A 17618-nucleotide genomic window follows, 5' to 3' on the forward strand; every position below is an offset into this window, starting at 1 on the left:
TAGCACCATTAGGTTCTGAAGATTGTATGGATGTAACGGTGATTTTTGTATATATTTGGACGGTCAATCTAAATTCACCTTGTAAAGTCTAAATATTCTCAGAAAGTTGAGCTAGGTTGGTGTGTTCCCTACGAAAGGCAGTTGTCAGGTAGTAAATATATGTATAGGTATCCTTGACCTTGAGTGAAGACATGCTGATCAGCATGGTGACCTTCACTACTATTAGTCTGCAACAGGGAAAATGGCATTCTGGGCATATTGGAATATGATAGTACAATACGATCGGAAATATTCTGTTTCCCTCTAAAAGTTCAAATGTATGTGTTATGTTTCAGTGTCGTGTGTGTCAATGCTCTAAGTGAATGCTCTGATGTGAACTATACACATAATAGTATTTTGATGTAGGACTAATTCCCATCATTATCAGTTGGAGTTGAGAAGTAGAGTAATCTACGACCACATCTTACTGTGTATGAGGGCATTAGAAAACTAGAAAACTCATTCTAAAAAATCTGATAGGAAAAGTTGGATTACTAGCATTGACCTGGTCTTCAAATAGTGGAATTGTCCATTGTAAAACAAACTAGTTTTTACCAGAATGAAGGAGATGGGTGTCGTATTTCTATATTTCCAAAACATTGCAGTGTAAACCCCAGTGAGTGACCAAGGTCGAGCCAAGGGTGTCCTGAGGCCTGTGGCGTCCGCCCCACATTTCCTCCCTCAGCTGTTTTCTGTCCAAACACCCACAATGCCCTCCCGCTGCGTCCCGGTGTCTGTCTCACACCCCAAGGACATTCTGCCCCTTTATGCTCACTGTGTTTGGGAACAAGGATGGGACTGTGCAGGAGGGCAACATAGACACAATGGTTTTAATTACATTAGTTCATTATTGATCATACGAGTATAATCATACAGTATTATCCCTTTTCAGCTAGGAATAAAAAGGGTTAATTCAAGATGGTGTTAAATTCTAGGAATGACCCCAATGGTTACTGGTATGTCAAATCAAATCAAATCTTATTTGTCACATCCGTCGAATACTGCAGGTGTAGACCTTACAGTGAAATGCTTAAAAATACCTAAAAAAAGTAACAAATAAAGTAACAAATATTTAAAGAGCAGCAGTAAAATAACAATAGTGAGGCTGTATACAGGGTGTACTGGTACAGAGTCAATGTGCGGGGTCACCGGTTAGTCAAAGTAATAGAGGTAATATGTACATTTAGGTAGAGTTATTAAAGTGACTATGCATAGATAATAACAGAGAGTAGCAGCAGCGTAAAATAGGGGCGGGGGGGGGGGGGGGGGGGGGGGGGGTAGAAGCTGTTTAGAAGCCTCTTGGACCTAGACTTGTGAGATGTTATGCAGTTATAATAGATGCCTTTTCTCATTTTGCTCCCAGTCAGGTTGTGTGCAAGATGGGACAATTCTCAGTTCTGGTTTTGCTGACAGGTAAATCAGACATTTTCATGATAAAAATGTATGGAGTAATGCAACAGATGAATTCTGCAAAATAAAATAATATTTTTATTAAAGATTTTATGGACATTAGTATGGAAAGCTACAGTGGGAACTACAAATCTGTGATACAACAGACAAGTTATGCTTAGTCTTACAAGAATGTTGCTGGATTGTTTTAATGCACTTGACATTTTGTGACCTTTTGTGTCCTTCCAAGAAATGACAGTTGACCTTGACCCTTAACATGATCAAAACTACATATACACTTAGATCTATCCACCAAATGACAAATGTTTTAAAAATGTTTCTTCTTTTTCTCTCCTAGTTCTCTGTGCATTCTTCGAGGAAACTGAAGCAAGTAAGACACATCTGCTTTAGTGTTGTCTCTAGTTGTCTGACGAGTTGGTCAAAACTTGCTCTTTGTTAGACTCATCTGTTTTTCGTGAGGTTCTTGTTTTCAGGTGACTGTGAATGAGAACTAACTATTGTCAGCAGATTTGATCACTGTCACTTAAACCAGAGTCACACACTGTGCAGCCAATCAGAGCAACATGTGTTTCATTTGCTTGAGGTTAATTTTCTGTTCTCCCTTTCTCTCCTCCCCCCTCTCTCGTCTGCAGATCCATTTGTTTACAGTAAGTAGCTCATTCCTCTACACTCATTCAAATGGAACTGATAAATCCCCACCACCAAACAAAATGAACATAGTGGTATGTAAGTGACCATATTCTTATTGGATATGAAATGACATGAGCGCATCAGAAATATGCTTCTGACATTGGATGAATCATTGCGCCTGTGTGATTCTTAGCTGTTGAATGTTGAATTTCCCAGACTATGAGAAACTACGAATTGGAGGCCTGATCATTGCAGGCTTGCTTGTAGCAGGTGGCTTGTTTGTCCTACTTAGTAAGTACACATAGCCCAATTACTAATACGTTCTTACATAATGAATGTAACTCAAGAGGATAGACCCAGACTTTGTCAGTGTTTGTAGTAACATCTCATTATTCTCTCTTCAGATCCCAAATGCACTAGAAAGAACAAGTAAGAGCCTATTTTATATCCATGTCTTTATAAACCCTTTACCTGGCCTACATAAATGCTTCACAAATAATTTATACTGTATAAGAAACGTCCTTTCATATGATTGTTACACTGTACTGTTGTACTGTGTGTGTAAACATTTTTTAAATCTTGTTTCAATCTCCATTTTTTCCCTCCAACAACAAAAGAAAATGTGAAGATGACACAAGTGAACTCTAAGCATCTCTAAAGGATGGAATCTGACTAGCTGGTTGCTGTTGTTCTAATGATGAAGATTCGGGGTGGGAATGGGGCAGGACTCTGGCCATGACAATGTAATGACACCTGAATGGATGTGAGAGTGGATGGAGGGTGGGTGGACCACAATCTATTTACTGTTTTGTTTCTTTATTGGCTCAAATATATGAGTTTATTCTCAGGTGTTTTACGGTGGTAGTGAGATGTATGATCGAACAACTAAAATACATTTCATTTAGCTATAGGTCCTAGGCATTATGGTCAAACAGAGTTGTATTGAGCTAAAACGATTAGCCTTCAATTGTTTGTGCAAATTCTTATTAATGAAAAGCCAAATAAATACCATTGGACACCATTGTTAGAAGTAAACAACATGCAAAACTGTTTGTATTCAGAGATGTGCACTGTGCATGCTCTCAAGATAGAATATGTAACCAAAACAGGTACTGTACACAACTATTTTGAATATATTGATGTGATAATGTTCGATTTGGTACCTTCCATATCACAATTTTTACATGTTGTTGCTATATTTGTTATAGCAACAACAGGTCATTGAAAGCAACCAATGACAAACAAATAATAAAATCCTCCTCCTCTCCAGCGCATGCAACTTCAATTTAAACTCAGCCTATTTTCAAGCTGAACAAACCTGTTGAGCGTCAGTGAAAAAGGGTGTTGGCGTCTGTCTGACTCAAGAGTAGGTTCGTCTATTGTGTGTCGCTCCATGCCCGACATTTCCTGTTTTTTCCCCCCTACACACATCTCCAATTGGGTTTAACGCGTGTCGGAGGTAAGTTTTAGTTTTCTAACAATTAGAGTTCGAGTGAATGCTTAGCTGTAGTTTCATCAAAAGTATGAGTATGTTAACCGTTATTTATTCTATTCATTTCAAGACAACAATAGGCTAATCTTGTTTTAAGTAATTTCTAAAATGTTTGCTTAGCTCATCTTTGACCAAGACAAACTTATCACTCTACATGTTCTAGTAGTAGTAGCCTATCCCTAGTAAGACCTTAACATATATGTAATTCCTTTATAGGCATATCCTTTTCTTTCCTGGCAAGAGTTGCTCAGATTTGGGAAAAAGTTGACTAGCCTAACTAAAATACTCTAAAGGGTACAATCTTTATTAGGCTATGAATTATGTTTATAGAACAATGATCGAACCTGCATGTAGTATAGTTTCAGTTTGTAGCCTACAGTATAGGCCTATGCGAGACAGACAGAACGAGCGCATATGAGCCAGAGCCATGTGCAAGTATTATAAATCGTGTTTCTGCGTCACGCAGATGTATTTGTTAACCTGCTTTTATGAATTCAGTTATTTACTCGGGCTGTTCTACAACAGTGTTCTGGATGTTGTTTGTAATATCCAAACAAAAAGTCCATAACCTATAGGCTTAAAGCAACATTTTGACCATCGGCAACTTTTCTTCTCCTTTCTATTCCGTTTAGCACTGGTGTCCAGGCACTCTTCTAAAAGAGGGAGGACCCAATTAAATCCGCGTGATATTCAGTATTTTATCTGGCATAACGCTCATGTATTCAATACATTTTTCTAGAGCCAGATTTTAATGTCTGTGGTGCTCATCATCCAGCTGTGGTCCAGCTGTGCTTTGATGGGTGGAGGGGTGGTCAGCCTTAATGATGCGATACTAATGTTACATGTCCTCTCCCATTAGCAATTTTTTTTTTTTTTACTGGATCAGAATATTCAGTATTTGATCAAATTTATGTCGCAAGATAATACGTTTGGGACTGGTAGGCTAGTTGTGGTGCGTCCTTCTGTAATGGAAAATGCATCAGTGTACATGCCGCTGTGTGTGGGGAATTACATTTGAATGACCAATTCTGTTCAACAGCTTGGTGGTACCCTTCACACACTACTGTGCCAACCCAAACCATAGGCTACCGTGCTGGCTTGGATATTTTATTTTCACATTGTCCTTTTCAGCATGGCTCCTGCAACTATGGTGATGCGTAACCATGCCAACACAGTACAACATGGCTCAGTTATGTTCTGCTCACTAGTGTGACATGGGTAAGCTAATAGACATTTTGAAATAGAATGAATGATTGATTAGTAGACAGACATGTTATTATGAAATTGTTGTTCTATTTCAAGTCTATGCTTATGGATCTGTGATAACAGGGATCTGGGGTTCTGGTACAGTGCAAACAGCCCAGCTGATAAGAAGCCTGATAAAGATCAGTCCAGGATAACAGCTCTATTCACTGTGGTTACTCCAGCACAGTGCTGTTGCTAAGGTGATTGATACTGACAGACGGACTTATAACTGACATATAAATGTTATCTCACACTCAAAAGCTAAACGTATTCTACTGCCTTCAGTGGGTCGCCTACTGCCGGCTCTAATCATACACAATGTTTGTCTAGACCTCAAATACGGATGAGCAACGTTCAAAAGTGAGGACCTCAGAGAGACTGCCTCATTAAAAATGAGAGATTCGGTGTGATCACAGAGTGGGACACTTATTTATTTTGTGAGACATTGCAAATCACAAGAGATGATAGGTTAGCCATGGTTCTATTTTTCCTCAGTTTAAGGCTAATTTGACTCAGTTTCAGATAATTAGGGTTCATCATACATTCACCATAGCAACACCATCACTCTTTACTTCAGATATATGAAAAGCTTATTTCAAGGCCTCACTGCCTCAGAAGCACAGCAAAGCAACACCAAGGTCTTTCCCTTGAAGGGAAGGCCGCATGACTTCTTTAACCTTTAAACAGTGGAGCTGCTGTTGCTGCTATTGTTGACCTTGTGGCTGTGGGTAGGAGGGATGAGTCATGGCTATAGTATGCCACAACCCCCCTCTCCATTGAGCAGCCAGAGGAACACATTGCCCTGCTTTGCTCCTGCAGCTACTTCTTCATCAAACACTAACAACAAGGAGTGGTTTCAATAGCCATCTATGGCTGACTGACAGAAAAACAACACTGTATGAGCAAATATCGACTACAGTTTACCCAGCTAACTTAAAACGTTCACAGAAATGTCTGGTACTCGTTTCTGTCTGGTTCGGTTTTGGTTATGAGACAGCATGGAAGAATGGACCCATAACATTTTTAATCAACAATTCTGGCAGCATGAAATAAATAGGTTAAATATCAGATGTGATTTATTCCAGATGTAATATGAATACATACATGCGATACTGTAGTGCTCTATCACAGTCCCTTACCACATTAGAATGTTTTCCCAGTGTGTTTGCGTTCCTATTATACCTCAACGGTATAGTCTCAGTGGTATGTTTTGTTCCTAAATTAGCTGCACGCTAGATTCCTGTGTCCAGGCACCATGGGGGAGTCCAGGCACCACTATGGGGGAGTCCAGGCACCACTATGGGGGAGTCTAGGCACCACTGTGGGGGAGTCCAGGCACCACTATGGGGGAGTGAAGAGTGAACCTGTATGAGTATGGAGAGGTGACTGGGTCATAGTGGGAGATGTACACACACAGACATACACATCTAGACTCACCCACACATACAGAACATGCTCGGCTGTCATTGAAGCTTTGCTCCTCAACCTGACAATCTTTCAGTGGTATTTTTGTATTTATTTAACTAGGCAAGTCAGTTAAGAACAAATTCTTACTTACAATGACGGCCTACCCCAGCCAAACCCTAACCCGGATGATGCTGGGCCAATTGTGCGCCGACCTACGGGACTCCCAATCACGGCCGGTTGTGATACAGCCTGGAATCGAACCAGGGTCTGTAATGGCGCCTCTAGCACTGAGATGCAGTGCCTTAGACCGCTGCACCACTCGGGAGCCCATATTGTGTGATTTGAAAAGACAAATTTGCCTGTTCCGAGGCCTCATGGAACTCTTAGATAAGTCAAATGGCAGTGGACACTGCTGTTCCTCAAACCTTTACCCAACTGGCATTACGTCTCTCTGCCTCTGTAGTGGGGGAAACTTGATCTCCAATCCTCCTCATGTTGGTAGGCAGAGTGAATAGAGGGAGAAGAGAGAAATAGAAGAGACTTCACAAACACAAAGAAAACCAAAAAATCCTAGGTTTGATCCATTTCACAAGTACCTTTACAAGTAACTTTACACAAGATATTTCCCCCTTATGTGATTTTTCTTACTCCTAATAAACATAGCTAGTCCTAGGACGACCTTTTGAACCTTTTGAATTTGTTATAAAATCACACATTACAGTAGGGAGAATCTCATTTGAAAGCTTCCAGTGATACACCATTACAATGAGAACTACAACATAGTAATGTGTTTACCTTATAAATGAATGGCTTTTTCAGGCAGGACCAGGAGTCTACGAGTAGCTGCATCGTTAGCTCGTTTTATCCCTGTGGGTGATTTGAAGAAAAATGACCACAGGATCTTTGAAGCCCTCAGATCCAACCTTTTAGGCATCTAGGCTTCCTCAGAAATAACTGTGAATTCAGGGTTCTGCACTGTACCAATATGACAGACATTCTGGAATGTATCCTGGGATTCTTAATGATACTGCAGATGGAGGGATCTGGACCCACTGTAGAGTAATGGGTGAGTCGTGACTGACTGAGATGGCCAGGTGGAATGACAGGGAGTTAGAAAAAAAGAAAGGGAGTGAGTGTGAATAAGGGAGTAAGCACAGGTGTAATGAGTGAATGTGGGTGGGACTGGTGTGGGTGTGTACTCATCGTAAGTTTAGACAAGAACCTATTGTGAATGAACAGGTTAGAGAGTGAAGTGGGATAAAAGGAGGGCAGTGCAAGGCGAAGAGAGAGGGGTGAACCGAGTCGTACTGTTACCACACAAACGGCCGATTCTTCCTTTGCTTCAGGTATTCAGTGGCAGGGAGGCCAGCGTGACCTATGTTAGAACACTAATCCCATTATGACCAGGCCTGGTCTCCAGGGTGAATCTGCCTGGTGGGGAACTGAGGGGATGGCTAAGCACGATCCGCAGCACTGCCTAGCATTGTCTTGAACAGACAACCAACAACCCTAAACGTTGCTACATAAATCTCACAAGGTTGGCCGCTTCCACCCTTTGCTAACATTTACTCTGTAATATGATTCCCAACTTGAAAACGTGGAAAGAAAGAACCCCGGGAGAGTCTACCTCTCTCTCTCCCTGTATTGAATCGTAAACCATCCACGGCCGATTTTTGGAGAGCTTCCCGCTTCTTGCATTCCCTCTCCCTCACCAACATTGCTGGGGAGAGGGAGGGTGCGCTTGGAAAGAAACCAGGGGGGGATTTTTTCCCTGGTTGCTGCCAAATGCCAAATAGTATGACACTGCTATAAGATAGAGGGAAGCTCTCTGTTTTATCTGTGTGTTATTGTAAAAGCTGTGGTGTTGTTATTTGAGCTGTAGTTTTGTTGTTGGAGATGTAGTGTTGTTATAGGAGCTGTAGTGTTGTTATAGGCGCCGTAGTGTTGTTATAGGATATGTAGTGTTGTTATAGGCGCCGTAGTGTTGTTATAGGAGTTGTAGTGTTGTTATAGGATCTGTAGTGTTGTTATAGGATCTGTAGTGTTGTTATAGGAGCTGTAGTGTTGTTATAGGCGCCGTAGTGTTGTTATAGGATATATAGTGTTGTTATAGGATATGTAGTGTTGTTATAGGAGCTGTAGTGTTGTTATAGGAGCTGTAGTGTTGTTATAGGAGCTGTAGTGTTGTTAAAGGATCTGTAGTGTTGTTATAGGATCTGTAGTGTTGTTATAGGATCTGTAGTGTTGTTGTAGGATCTGTAGTGTTGTTATAAGAGCTGTAGTTTTGTTATAGGAGTTGTAGTGTTGTTATAGGAGCTGTAGTTTTGTTATAGGAGTTGTAGTGTTGTTATAGGAGCTGTAGTGTTGTTATAGGAGCTGTAGTGTTGTTATAGGAGCTGTAGTGTTGTTATAGGAGTTGTAGTGTTGTTATAGGATCTGTAGTGTTGTTATAGGCGCCGTAGTTTTGTTATAGGATCTGTATTGTTGTTATAGGATATATAGTGTTGTTATAGGAGCTGTAGTTTTGTTATAGGATCTGTATTGTTGTTTTAGTAGCTGTAGTGTTGTTATAGGAGCTGTAGTATTGTTATAGGAGCTGTAGTGTTGTTATAGGCGCCGTAGTGTTGTTATAGGAGCTGTAGTGTTGTTATAGGATCTGTAGTGTTGTTATATGAGCTGTAGTTTTGTTATAGGAGTTGTAGTGTTGTTATAGGATCTGTAGTGTTGTTATAGGATCTGTAGTGTTGTTATAAAAGCTGTAGTGTTGTTATATGATCTGTAGTGTTGTTATAGGATCTGTAGTGTTGTTATAGGATCTGTAGTGTTGTTATAGGCGCCGTAGTGTTGTTATAGGAGCTGTAGTGTTGTTATAGGATCTGTAGTGTTGTTATAGGAGCTGTAGTTTTGTTATAGGAGTTGTAGTGTTGTTATAGGATCTGTAGTGTTGTTATATGATCTGTAGTGTTGTAATAGGAGCTGTAGTGTTGTTATAGGCGTCGTAGTGTTGTTATAGGATATGTAGTGTTGTTATAGGAGCTGTAGTTTTGTTATAGGAGTTGTAGTGTTGTTATAGGATCTGTAGTGTTGTTATAGGATCTGTAGTGTTGTTATAAAAGCTGTAGTGTTGTTATATGATCTGTAGTGTTGTTATAGGATCTGTAGTGTTGTTATAGGAGCTGTAGTGTTGTTATAGGAGTTGTGGTGTTGTTATAGGATCTGTAGTGTTGTTATAGGAGCTGTAGTTTTGTTATAGGAGCTGTAGTTTTGTTATGGGAGTTGTAGTGTTGTTATAGGATCTGTAGTGTTGTTATAGGAGCTGTAGTTTTGTTATAGGAGTTGTGGTGTTGTTATAGGATCTGTAGTGTTGTTATAGGAGCTGTAGTTTTGTTATAGGAGGTGTAGTGTTGTTATAGGAGCTGTAGTTTTGTTATGGGAGTTGTAGTGTTGTTATAGGATCTGTAGTGTTGTTATAGGAGCTGTAGTTTTGTTATAGGAGGTGTAGTGTTGTTATAGGAGCTGTAGTTTTGTTATGGGAGTTGTAGTGTTGTTATAGGATCTGTAGTGTTGTTAGTGGAGCTGTATTGTTGTTATAGGATCTGTAGTGTTGTTATATAAGCTGTAGTGTTGTTATAGGATATGTAGTGTTGTTACAGGAGTTGTAGTGTTGTTACAGGAGTTGTAGTGTTGTTATAGGAGCTGTAGTGTTGTTATAGGAGCTGTAGTGTTGTTATAGGATATATAGTGTTGTTATAGGATATGTAGTGTTGTTATAGGATATGTAGTGTTGTTACAGGAGCTGTAGTGTTGTTATAAGAGCTGTAGTGTTGTTATAGAAGCTGTAGTCTTGTTACAGAAGCTGTAGTGTTGTTATAGGATATGTAGTGTTGTTGTAGGATATGTAGTGTTGTTACAGGAGCTGTAGTGTTGTTATAAGAGCTGTAGTGTTGTTATAGAAGCTGTAGTCTTGTTATAGAAGCTGTAGTCTTGTTACAGAAGCTGTAGTCTTGTTACAGAAGTTACAGGAGTTGTAGTGTTGTTATAGGAGCTGTAGTGTTGTTATAGGATATGTAGTGTTGTTACAGGAGCTGTAGTGTTGTTACAGGAGCTGTACTGTTGTTATAGAAGCTGTATTCTTGTTACAGAAGCTGTAGTGTTGTTATAGGATATGTAGCGTTGTTTTAGGAGCTGTAGTGTTGTTATAGGAGCTGTAGTGTTGTTATAGGAGCTGCCTTTACAAAACTTTACCATGGTACTACAATGACAAAATAGTAGTTGTAGTTTTTTCATTATACTACCATGGCAGGAAAATACTAAGTGACCAAAAACATAGTAATTTATGGTACTCACGTAATGTAACATATACTACTCGCTATGCAATGGCAAAGTGTAGGCCTATTACACTCTTAAACCCCTTTTAGCTCATAGTGAAAAACCACAACACACATGGTCTAGTGGTGTAGTGTACCACCCTCTTAAACCCTGGAACCTGGATAGGATATGGTGAGAAGAATAATGGGAGTCTGAATCCTTGAAGATTGTATCTGGTGCTTGTCCAGTATGTGGCTGGTGGCGTACACCACATGACGGAAAATAAATGTAGCCTTATCATGAGCAGAAACAAAAGGGGAGCGTGAGAGTTGTGACATAAGGGATTTAGCTACCAAATCTCCTCGAGACTCCATTCCTGTCCAATCAGTATCCAGCCCTTCCAGAAACATCATGTTAGGCAGAGTATGATCGAAGAAGGCCAAACCCCTGGAACTCTGCTCAAGCCCCAGCATGTTTGTTATGTGGTTGACATTGTCTCTCTTTTTCTCATGGATACTTTAGAAACCTGAGGGTGGGTTGTTGTTAGTGTGTGGTTGCTGATGGGTGAGGTGATTTCCTCTCTTTGTCTTTTATTTATACGGTGTGATGGAAAATCACTGGGGTCTAGTTACTTTGCGCTTTGGCGCTGGAGCCATGCTCAATGATCCAGCATTTTTTCCCTTGTGGATTTTCTACTCCTTTATGTCATTTGACAGTTATATGATTATAAAGACATTATAGCCCAAAATATATATTCAACAAGGAATAGCTGAAACATAATTAGGTTTGAAGGTTTGGCATGAGATGAAGCAAAGCACTCTGGGCAACATTCAAGATCACATGGGTTACGCTGCTCAGAAGCCATTTTGTACAAATCTAAATCAAATATGGGACTCCAGGGGAAAGCTAAATGTTGTGTCAGGTCTCTGTTGACATTGGAACTGGTGTGAGCCAGTTTTGGTCACTGTATGAGCTGCCATTAGCTTCCCGGGTTTGAAAAGGTCTAATCAAATCAAATAGGTAGTGGGACCAGGGTAATTTAATTCTAACAAGTGGAGCCTTGATCAGACAATCAGGCGGGTACATTTATTTTCTTAATTTTGAGCAGCAGAGCTGCTTATGTGGGTGTGAAAAGGGCAGGGAGGATGAGTGCCAATTTGCTAGGGTGCACTGCAGTCATAATGGTCAGCTACTTTATCATATAAAGCCAGCCTAATATTATAATATGATCATATTATTATGCCATTACTTTGTTTCCCTCAATTATTTATGTTCTGTCTTCTCCAGGTGAAAGAGAGTTTGAAGATGGCAAATATCTCTGCTTTGATTTTATTGACAGGTGAGTGGCAGGTCTTAAAGACCAATCATACATAGCTATTAATACCACTTCCTGCTTAGGTTTCCCCAAAGCTACCATCTCTGTTCATCTTGTTTTGCCCAGTCTTCACTCACAACTCTGGCTCAGTATTCAGCACAGTAGATACTATTGTATGTTTTGAGTGAGAGAGAGAATATGTTCATGTAATGTTATGAAATACATGTGGTTATGGATATGAATAGTATACCAATCTAGAACTAAATAGAGGATGGATAGATTCATTGACCTTCTCCAGTGCTATTCAAGGTCAAAGCAGTTGAGAGACCACTAAAGTTACAAGTGCACTTGTCACAGGGACGGAAAGCTGACTTGTTTGGGACATTGTTGGGATGCCATGGTGTCAATGCATAATGCTGTGTGCTTACCATTGTGTCTCTTCTGTTAGCAGTTACGTCCCTTGTGTTCGCAGAGGAGCAGAAAGAAAGTATGTAACTGACAATTTTTTATCATAATAGCGTTCCATAGTTTTATTTCTCTAAATCTTTTGACATGCAATAATATGGTTTTCAGATAAATCTTTGATTCACAAGTAAAGTAGGCCATTCGCTATTTGCCCATTTTGAGGTTTGGTGCATTCCAGTTCTTTGTATTATTTTTGAAGGTGTCTAGATGCTGGATAAACTGACATTTGTCATGTTTTTGCCCCTACAGTGGAGGAGGAGGATCCATTTACCTTTGGTGAGCAGAGAGATACATCTTTTAGAACACTCAACAACTCTCAACATCCCTGGCTTAATGTGTATGATTAATGCTTTTTCCCTCTCACTCTCTCTCGCTCCCATTATTCTCTCTCCTGCACTCTCTCTCTCTTGCTCTCTCCTGCACTCTCTCCTGCTCTCTCTCCGGCTCGCTCTCTCTCTCTCTCTGTTCAGATTATCACAGGCTACGTGTTGGGGGGTTGATCCTGGCAGCAGTTCTGTGTCTGATCGGCATCACCATCCTCTTCAGTAAGACTCCATCACATAAACACATACACATACTCACACATGATGACACAGTCATAGCATGTATTTACACATGCTCACATTAACGTAGGACACAGATTAACTTGTGACCCTTCTTCTTATAACAGGCGGACACTGCAGATGCAAGTTCAACCAGGACAAAAGGTAAATTATCTATCATATCAGTGCATACTCAGTTCAGTCCAGATCAGGGAGCAGTCTTTGTGTGAAACTGTACGTTTCAGGTAGGTGTATGTGTGTGTGTTATGTAGCTAGGTGTCATAATGTATAATGAAATGTAGTGTGAGTTGACACGCTGGTTTTCTCTCTGCAGGAGGAGGTCAGGAAGCAACGCCGCCCAGCCACTCAACGACCAAGGTCGGTTCCCCTGACCTCTCAATCTCCTCTCTGATTGGCCCACACTTTACACTGGATGATTCCTAGCCATCTGGATGCATAAGTCTTGGCTAGGAATATAATGAACATATATAACTGACTGGTATGTTTGAGTGATCATTACAAAATATCCTCTTCAAGAAAAAGGATTAGAAATCAGTTAACCTATTCAGCGTCTCACAAAGACACGTGGTTGGAATCAAAAATCTCATATTTAGACTCAGACGAATTTACCCAGTCAAATATAGTGTAGTGGCAAGAGGAATTTAGTCAATAAATTGTTTTCTATTCCTTTATCTGTCTTTCTGTGTCACCAAATGTCTGCATATACTGTAGGCTAATTGTAATGTTACCAGTGCCACGTTCAGTTGCAAAACGTTCTCGAATGTTGCAGATAGAAATTCCATGAATAGAGCCAACGTTATTCCTTATTCAACATGTCAGAGGCATGTTTGTTCTACATACCATATTTCTATCTGAACATTCCAAAATGTTGCATCCTGCTGAATTCTTCCCAGATTGTCCATCAATGCATGACAGAAAGAAAAAAACGTAGCGCTGGGATTATGGGTCATATCTTTTGAACAACAAGGGCTAGAATCAAGCCGTTTCTCTGAGGAAAAAGGTAGAGTTGGCTTCGTTGGCTACAGAACCTGTCTATGAAATGCAGTGGTGTCACGACTTCTGCCAAAGTCGATGCCTCTCCTTGTTTGGGCGGTGTTCGGCCGTCGACGTCGCCGGTCTTCTAGCCATCGCCGATCCATTTTTCATTTTCCATTTGTTTTGTCTCGTTTTCCCACACACCTGGTTCTCATTTCCCTCATTATGTGTTGTGTATTTAACCCTTTGTTTCCCCCATGTCTTTGTGTGGTATTGTTTATTGTAAGTGCTTGTGCACATTTTGTTTGACTGGTGCGCGTCGGGTTATTGTGCCCATACTTTGAATTTCCTATGCCGTTGGTTTTACTATTAATCTGCTCCGGCTATTATCAAGTTCTGTTCTCCTGCGTCTGACTTCCCTGCCATCAGATATGCACCCCTTACAAGTGGGGAAAGTGGGAGGGCTGAGCGAGACTACAAATTCAAAGACAGTCTAATTTTCTATACTCAAGGGAGAGAAAAACATAGCTAGACTGTTGTTTTACTATTAAAACATAGCTAGACTGTTGTTTTACTATTATTACATAGCTAGACTGTTGTTTTACTATTATTACATAGCTAGACTGTTGTTTTACTATTAAAACATAGCTAGACTGTTGTTTTACTATTATTACATAGCTAGACTGTTGTTTTACTATTATTACATAGCTAGACTGTTGTTTTACTATTAAAACATAGCTAGACTGTTGTTTTACTATTAAAACATAGCTAGACTGTTGTTTTACTATTATTACATAGCTAGACTGTTGTTTTACTATTAAAACATAGCTAGACTGTTGTTTTACTATTAAAACATAGCTAGACTGTTGTTTTACTATTATTACATAGCTAGACTGTTGTTTTACTATTATTACATAGCTAGACTGTTGTTTTACTATTATTACATAGCTAGACTGTTGTTTTACTATTAAAACATAGCTAGACTGTTGTTTTACTATTAAAACATAGCTAGACTGTTGTTTTACTATTAAAACATAGCTAGACTGTTGTTTTACTATTAAAACATAGCTAGACTGTTGTTTTACTATTATTACATAGCTAGACTGTTGTTTTACTATTATTGCATAGCTAGACTGTTGCTTTACTATTATTACATAGCTAGACTGTTGCTTTACTATTAAAACATAGCTAGACTGTTGTTTTACTCTTAAATTCAATGCTGCTATTGTTTTTAATTTTGCAAAGCAGCTTGTGTTTCTTACCAGGCAAAGGGTAGCTAACTAGAAGTGGTGGTGACTGGCTAGCTGCGGGAAGCAAGAAAATCGCCTGTAGAGTTGAGCGCTATCCAGATTTTCATATCGTCAATCCGTCCTTCTTTCATCCCGGGATTTACGGTATTACCGGCTTAGTAAACAAGGGGCCATTAAAACGCAACAACAACAAAAAATACACAAGTTATAGTTATTTCCATGGAGGCTGATATGCTAGATGATATGCTAATGATTGCAAGCAAAAATAAACTAAACGCAGTTCATGAAGTTATGCATACAGTATATAGGTAGTAGCTACTGAATGTCCTTTTTGGTGAGTTTGGACATTTACAAGCAAATGTCAACAAGAGAAATTGTGCAAATTAATTCAGTTTTGCCGCTTTCTCTAGAGCAGCATGTGTTCACGCTGTGTCTGTGTGGAGTTGTTAGGGCAACAGCCTGTCTGCCTGCTCTGCTCAGAGAAAAAGGCAGAGTAGCAGACTGAGGCTGCTGAGAACAGAGAGGAGAACACATGCAAGGAAATCAAGATAGCAGTAACAGCTGTATAGATAACTCATCCAAAGCGCTTTGACTTCTCAAACACAGTAGAAAGCTAGCACCACTATATGATGCCCCGTCTTCTTGTTAATTCAGCCAGTTACTTAGCTTACTAGCAAGTTAAACCAAATAAACAGCTGGACTCACCTGCTCCCGCTTTCTCCCGTCTATTTACAAACAAACACGTGACTCATCTGTTCTGGTGAACTACGGTAAGGCTTCATAATGTAAAATAATATGACACGTGAAATGAAGAACGCAATCTGCTTTATCTCCTAATGTATTGCACAAGTTGACTGCAGGTATTTACTTAAAAAGTAGCTACAAATATTACAATTCATTGAAAAACTTGTTTAGGCAGAGCCGGAGCGGACCTTGTCTGCCTATCTGCCCACACTCATCGCTTGCTCCCCTGTAGCTCACCAGCTGATGTAGGCTGGGTGTGGCACATCATTCCCACTGCTGAACAGAACTGCACTGCGCATCTGTGCTGCTAATATTAATTGTGCTTATCATCAAAAAACTCTTGTCCAGTCCAGAACTATAGCCATGGCTGTCACTGTTTTGCCTGTGATGACATGATCATTATGGCTGCCCAACGGAGAGCCGTATGTCTGTGTTATCTCACATGGCTTGGTAATGAATGGCTTTTAATGATTCAAGATATTAAGTCATCTTTCTTTCTGTCCACAGCTCGGGCCAGTGAGTGCTAGGAACCAAACGCCCACCTAGCAGCAGGTCAAATCGACTTCTTGGTTCTGCATCAATCAAGAGATATAAATTGATGGGTGGAGTTGGCTTGTTTTTTGTCTAATGGAGGTTGTTTTTTAGAGAGTGGTGCTGTCTTCCCAAGAGGGAGGTGGTACTGTGCCATTGGAGATCAGAGGTGTGCTGCTTTTACCTGTGTTGCTGTTCTCCCTTCCGCCCATTACTCCTGTTTCTGCTCCGCCCAATACTCACACTGTAACTCGCCACCAGCGAGCACACACAGACTGACAAAGCAGGACACGATTTTTCCCCCATGTTCGTTGTATTTAAACAGATAACCAAAAGATGCTGTGTGTCGACTCACTCATTATTTCATTGCAATGTTTTGCACCTTTAGTGGCTCCACCTGTATGTGGAAAATATGCGGTAGATTTGACTGTTTGTGTGTGTTTTGAATTGCCATACTGTCACCTAATAATCTTACATGCATATACATTACTGTAAAATAGGTACCGATAGCCATAAACTATTATAATGTCAATAACTATTCACACACCTTAATCTTGATTATTCCTATATTAACTTTTCAGTTGAATGTAGAAAAGTGCACTGGTCTATGCAGTAGAATCTGTTGTATGATAAATGCAATGTTTTTTTAATAGTACAGAATATTAAAATGATTTCAATAAGCGGATGATATAGTTTTGATTGAGAGTGTTTGCCACCAAAACAACATTAATGTTATTTTAGTTTGTTAGATACCACACAAACAATTACTGTACCTGAAGAGGGTTTTCTCCCCAATTGGCTTTTAGTGAGTCGCGGTCTACATTGAGATGTTTCTTGGCAAATGAATAGATGGTGTCTATGTTTGTAATTCTAATTAAAAGAGTTACCTTTTATGACTGTGTCCAATGTTACATTACATTATACTAATAGATGCTGAATCTCTAAATAAAATAAGTCTCTGATAGGCTCCTCAAATGTTAATACTGCAAATTCTTTTCTGCTTTTGACCTAAGGCCCATGTCCTGAGTGGTTCAAAACTACTTCTACATCGCCATCTACTGGATTACATGAAACACTGCAAAAAGACTGGTACAGTGTTTCTCAAACGCATACAAGCATTTTTTTGTATTTTTCAAAACAGTGTTCACAAGACACAACTCTGTGGCCTTTGCAAAACAGTAAAATAGTTTTTAAAATGTAGTTGCCTCCTCAAAACATTAATACATTCATCAAAACTACACTGC

At 39.8% G+C, this 17618-nt stretch overlaps 1 protein-coding gene across 4 annotated transcripts; it reads left to right on the plus strand.

Moving 5' to 3' along the window:
• Positions 1 to 3375: 3375 nt before the first annotated feature.
• Positions 3376 to 17267, plus strand: LOC129857299 (phospholemman-like). 4 transcript variants are annotated; one of them, XM_055925406.1, is made up of 9 exons: positions 3376 to 3538; positions 4703 to 4789; positions 11819 to 11870; positions 12295 to 12333; positions 12561 to 12587; positions 12782 to 12856; positions 12982 to 13018; positions 13188 to 13231; positions 16351 to 17267. In XM_055925406.1, the coding sequence occupies exons 3-9, from the start codon at positions 11837 to 11839 to the stop codon at positions 16368 to 16370; spliced, it is 276 nt and encodes a 91-aa protein (XP_055781381.1). In that variant the 5' UTR covers positions 3376 to 3538; positions 4703 to 4789; positions 11819 to 11836; the 3' UTR covers positions 16371 to 17267. The 4 variants fall into 4 exon arrangements, with proteins under 4 accessions (XP_055781381.1, XP_055781383.1, XP_055781380.1 ...); XM_055925408.1 differs by having other exon boundaries at positions 3377 to 3538; positions 12298 to 12333; XM_055925405.1 differs by lacking the exon at positions 4703 to 4789 and having other exon boundaries at positions 3377 to 3538.
• The last annotated feature ends 351 nt before the right edge of the window (positions 17268 to 17618 follow it).

This window comes from Salvelinus fontinalis, chromosome 6 (assembly GCF_029448725.1).
Source record: "Salvelinus fontinalis isolate EN_2023a chromosome 6, ASM2944872v1, whole genome shotgun sequence".
In the NCBI taxonomy this organism is placed as follows: Eukaryota; Metazoa; Chordata; class Actinopteri; order Salmoniformes; family Salmonidae; genus Salvelinus; species Salvelinus fontinalis.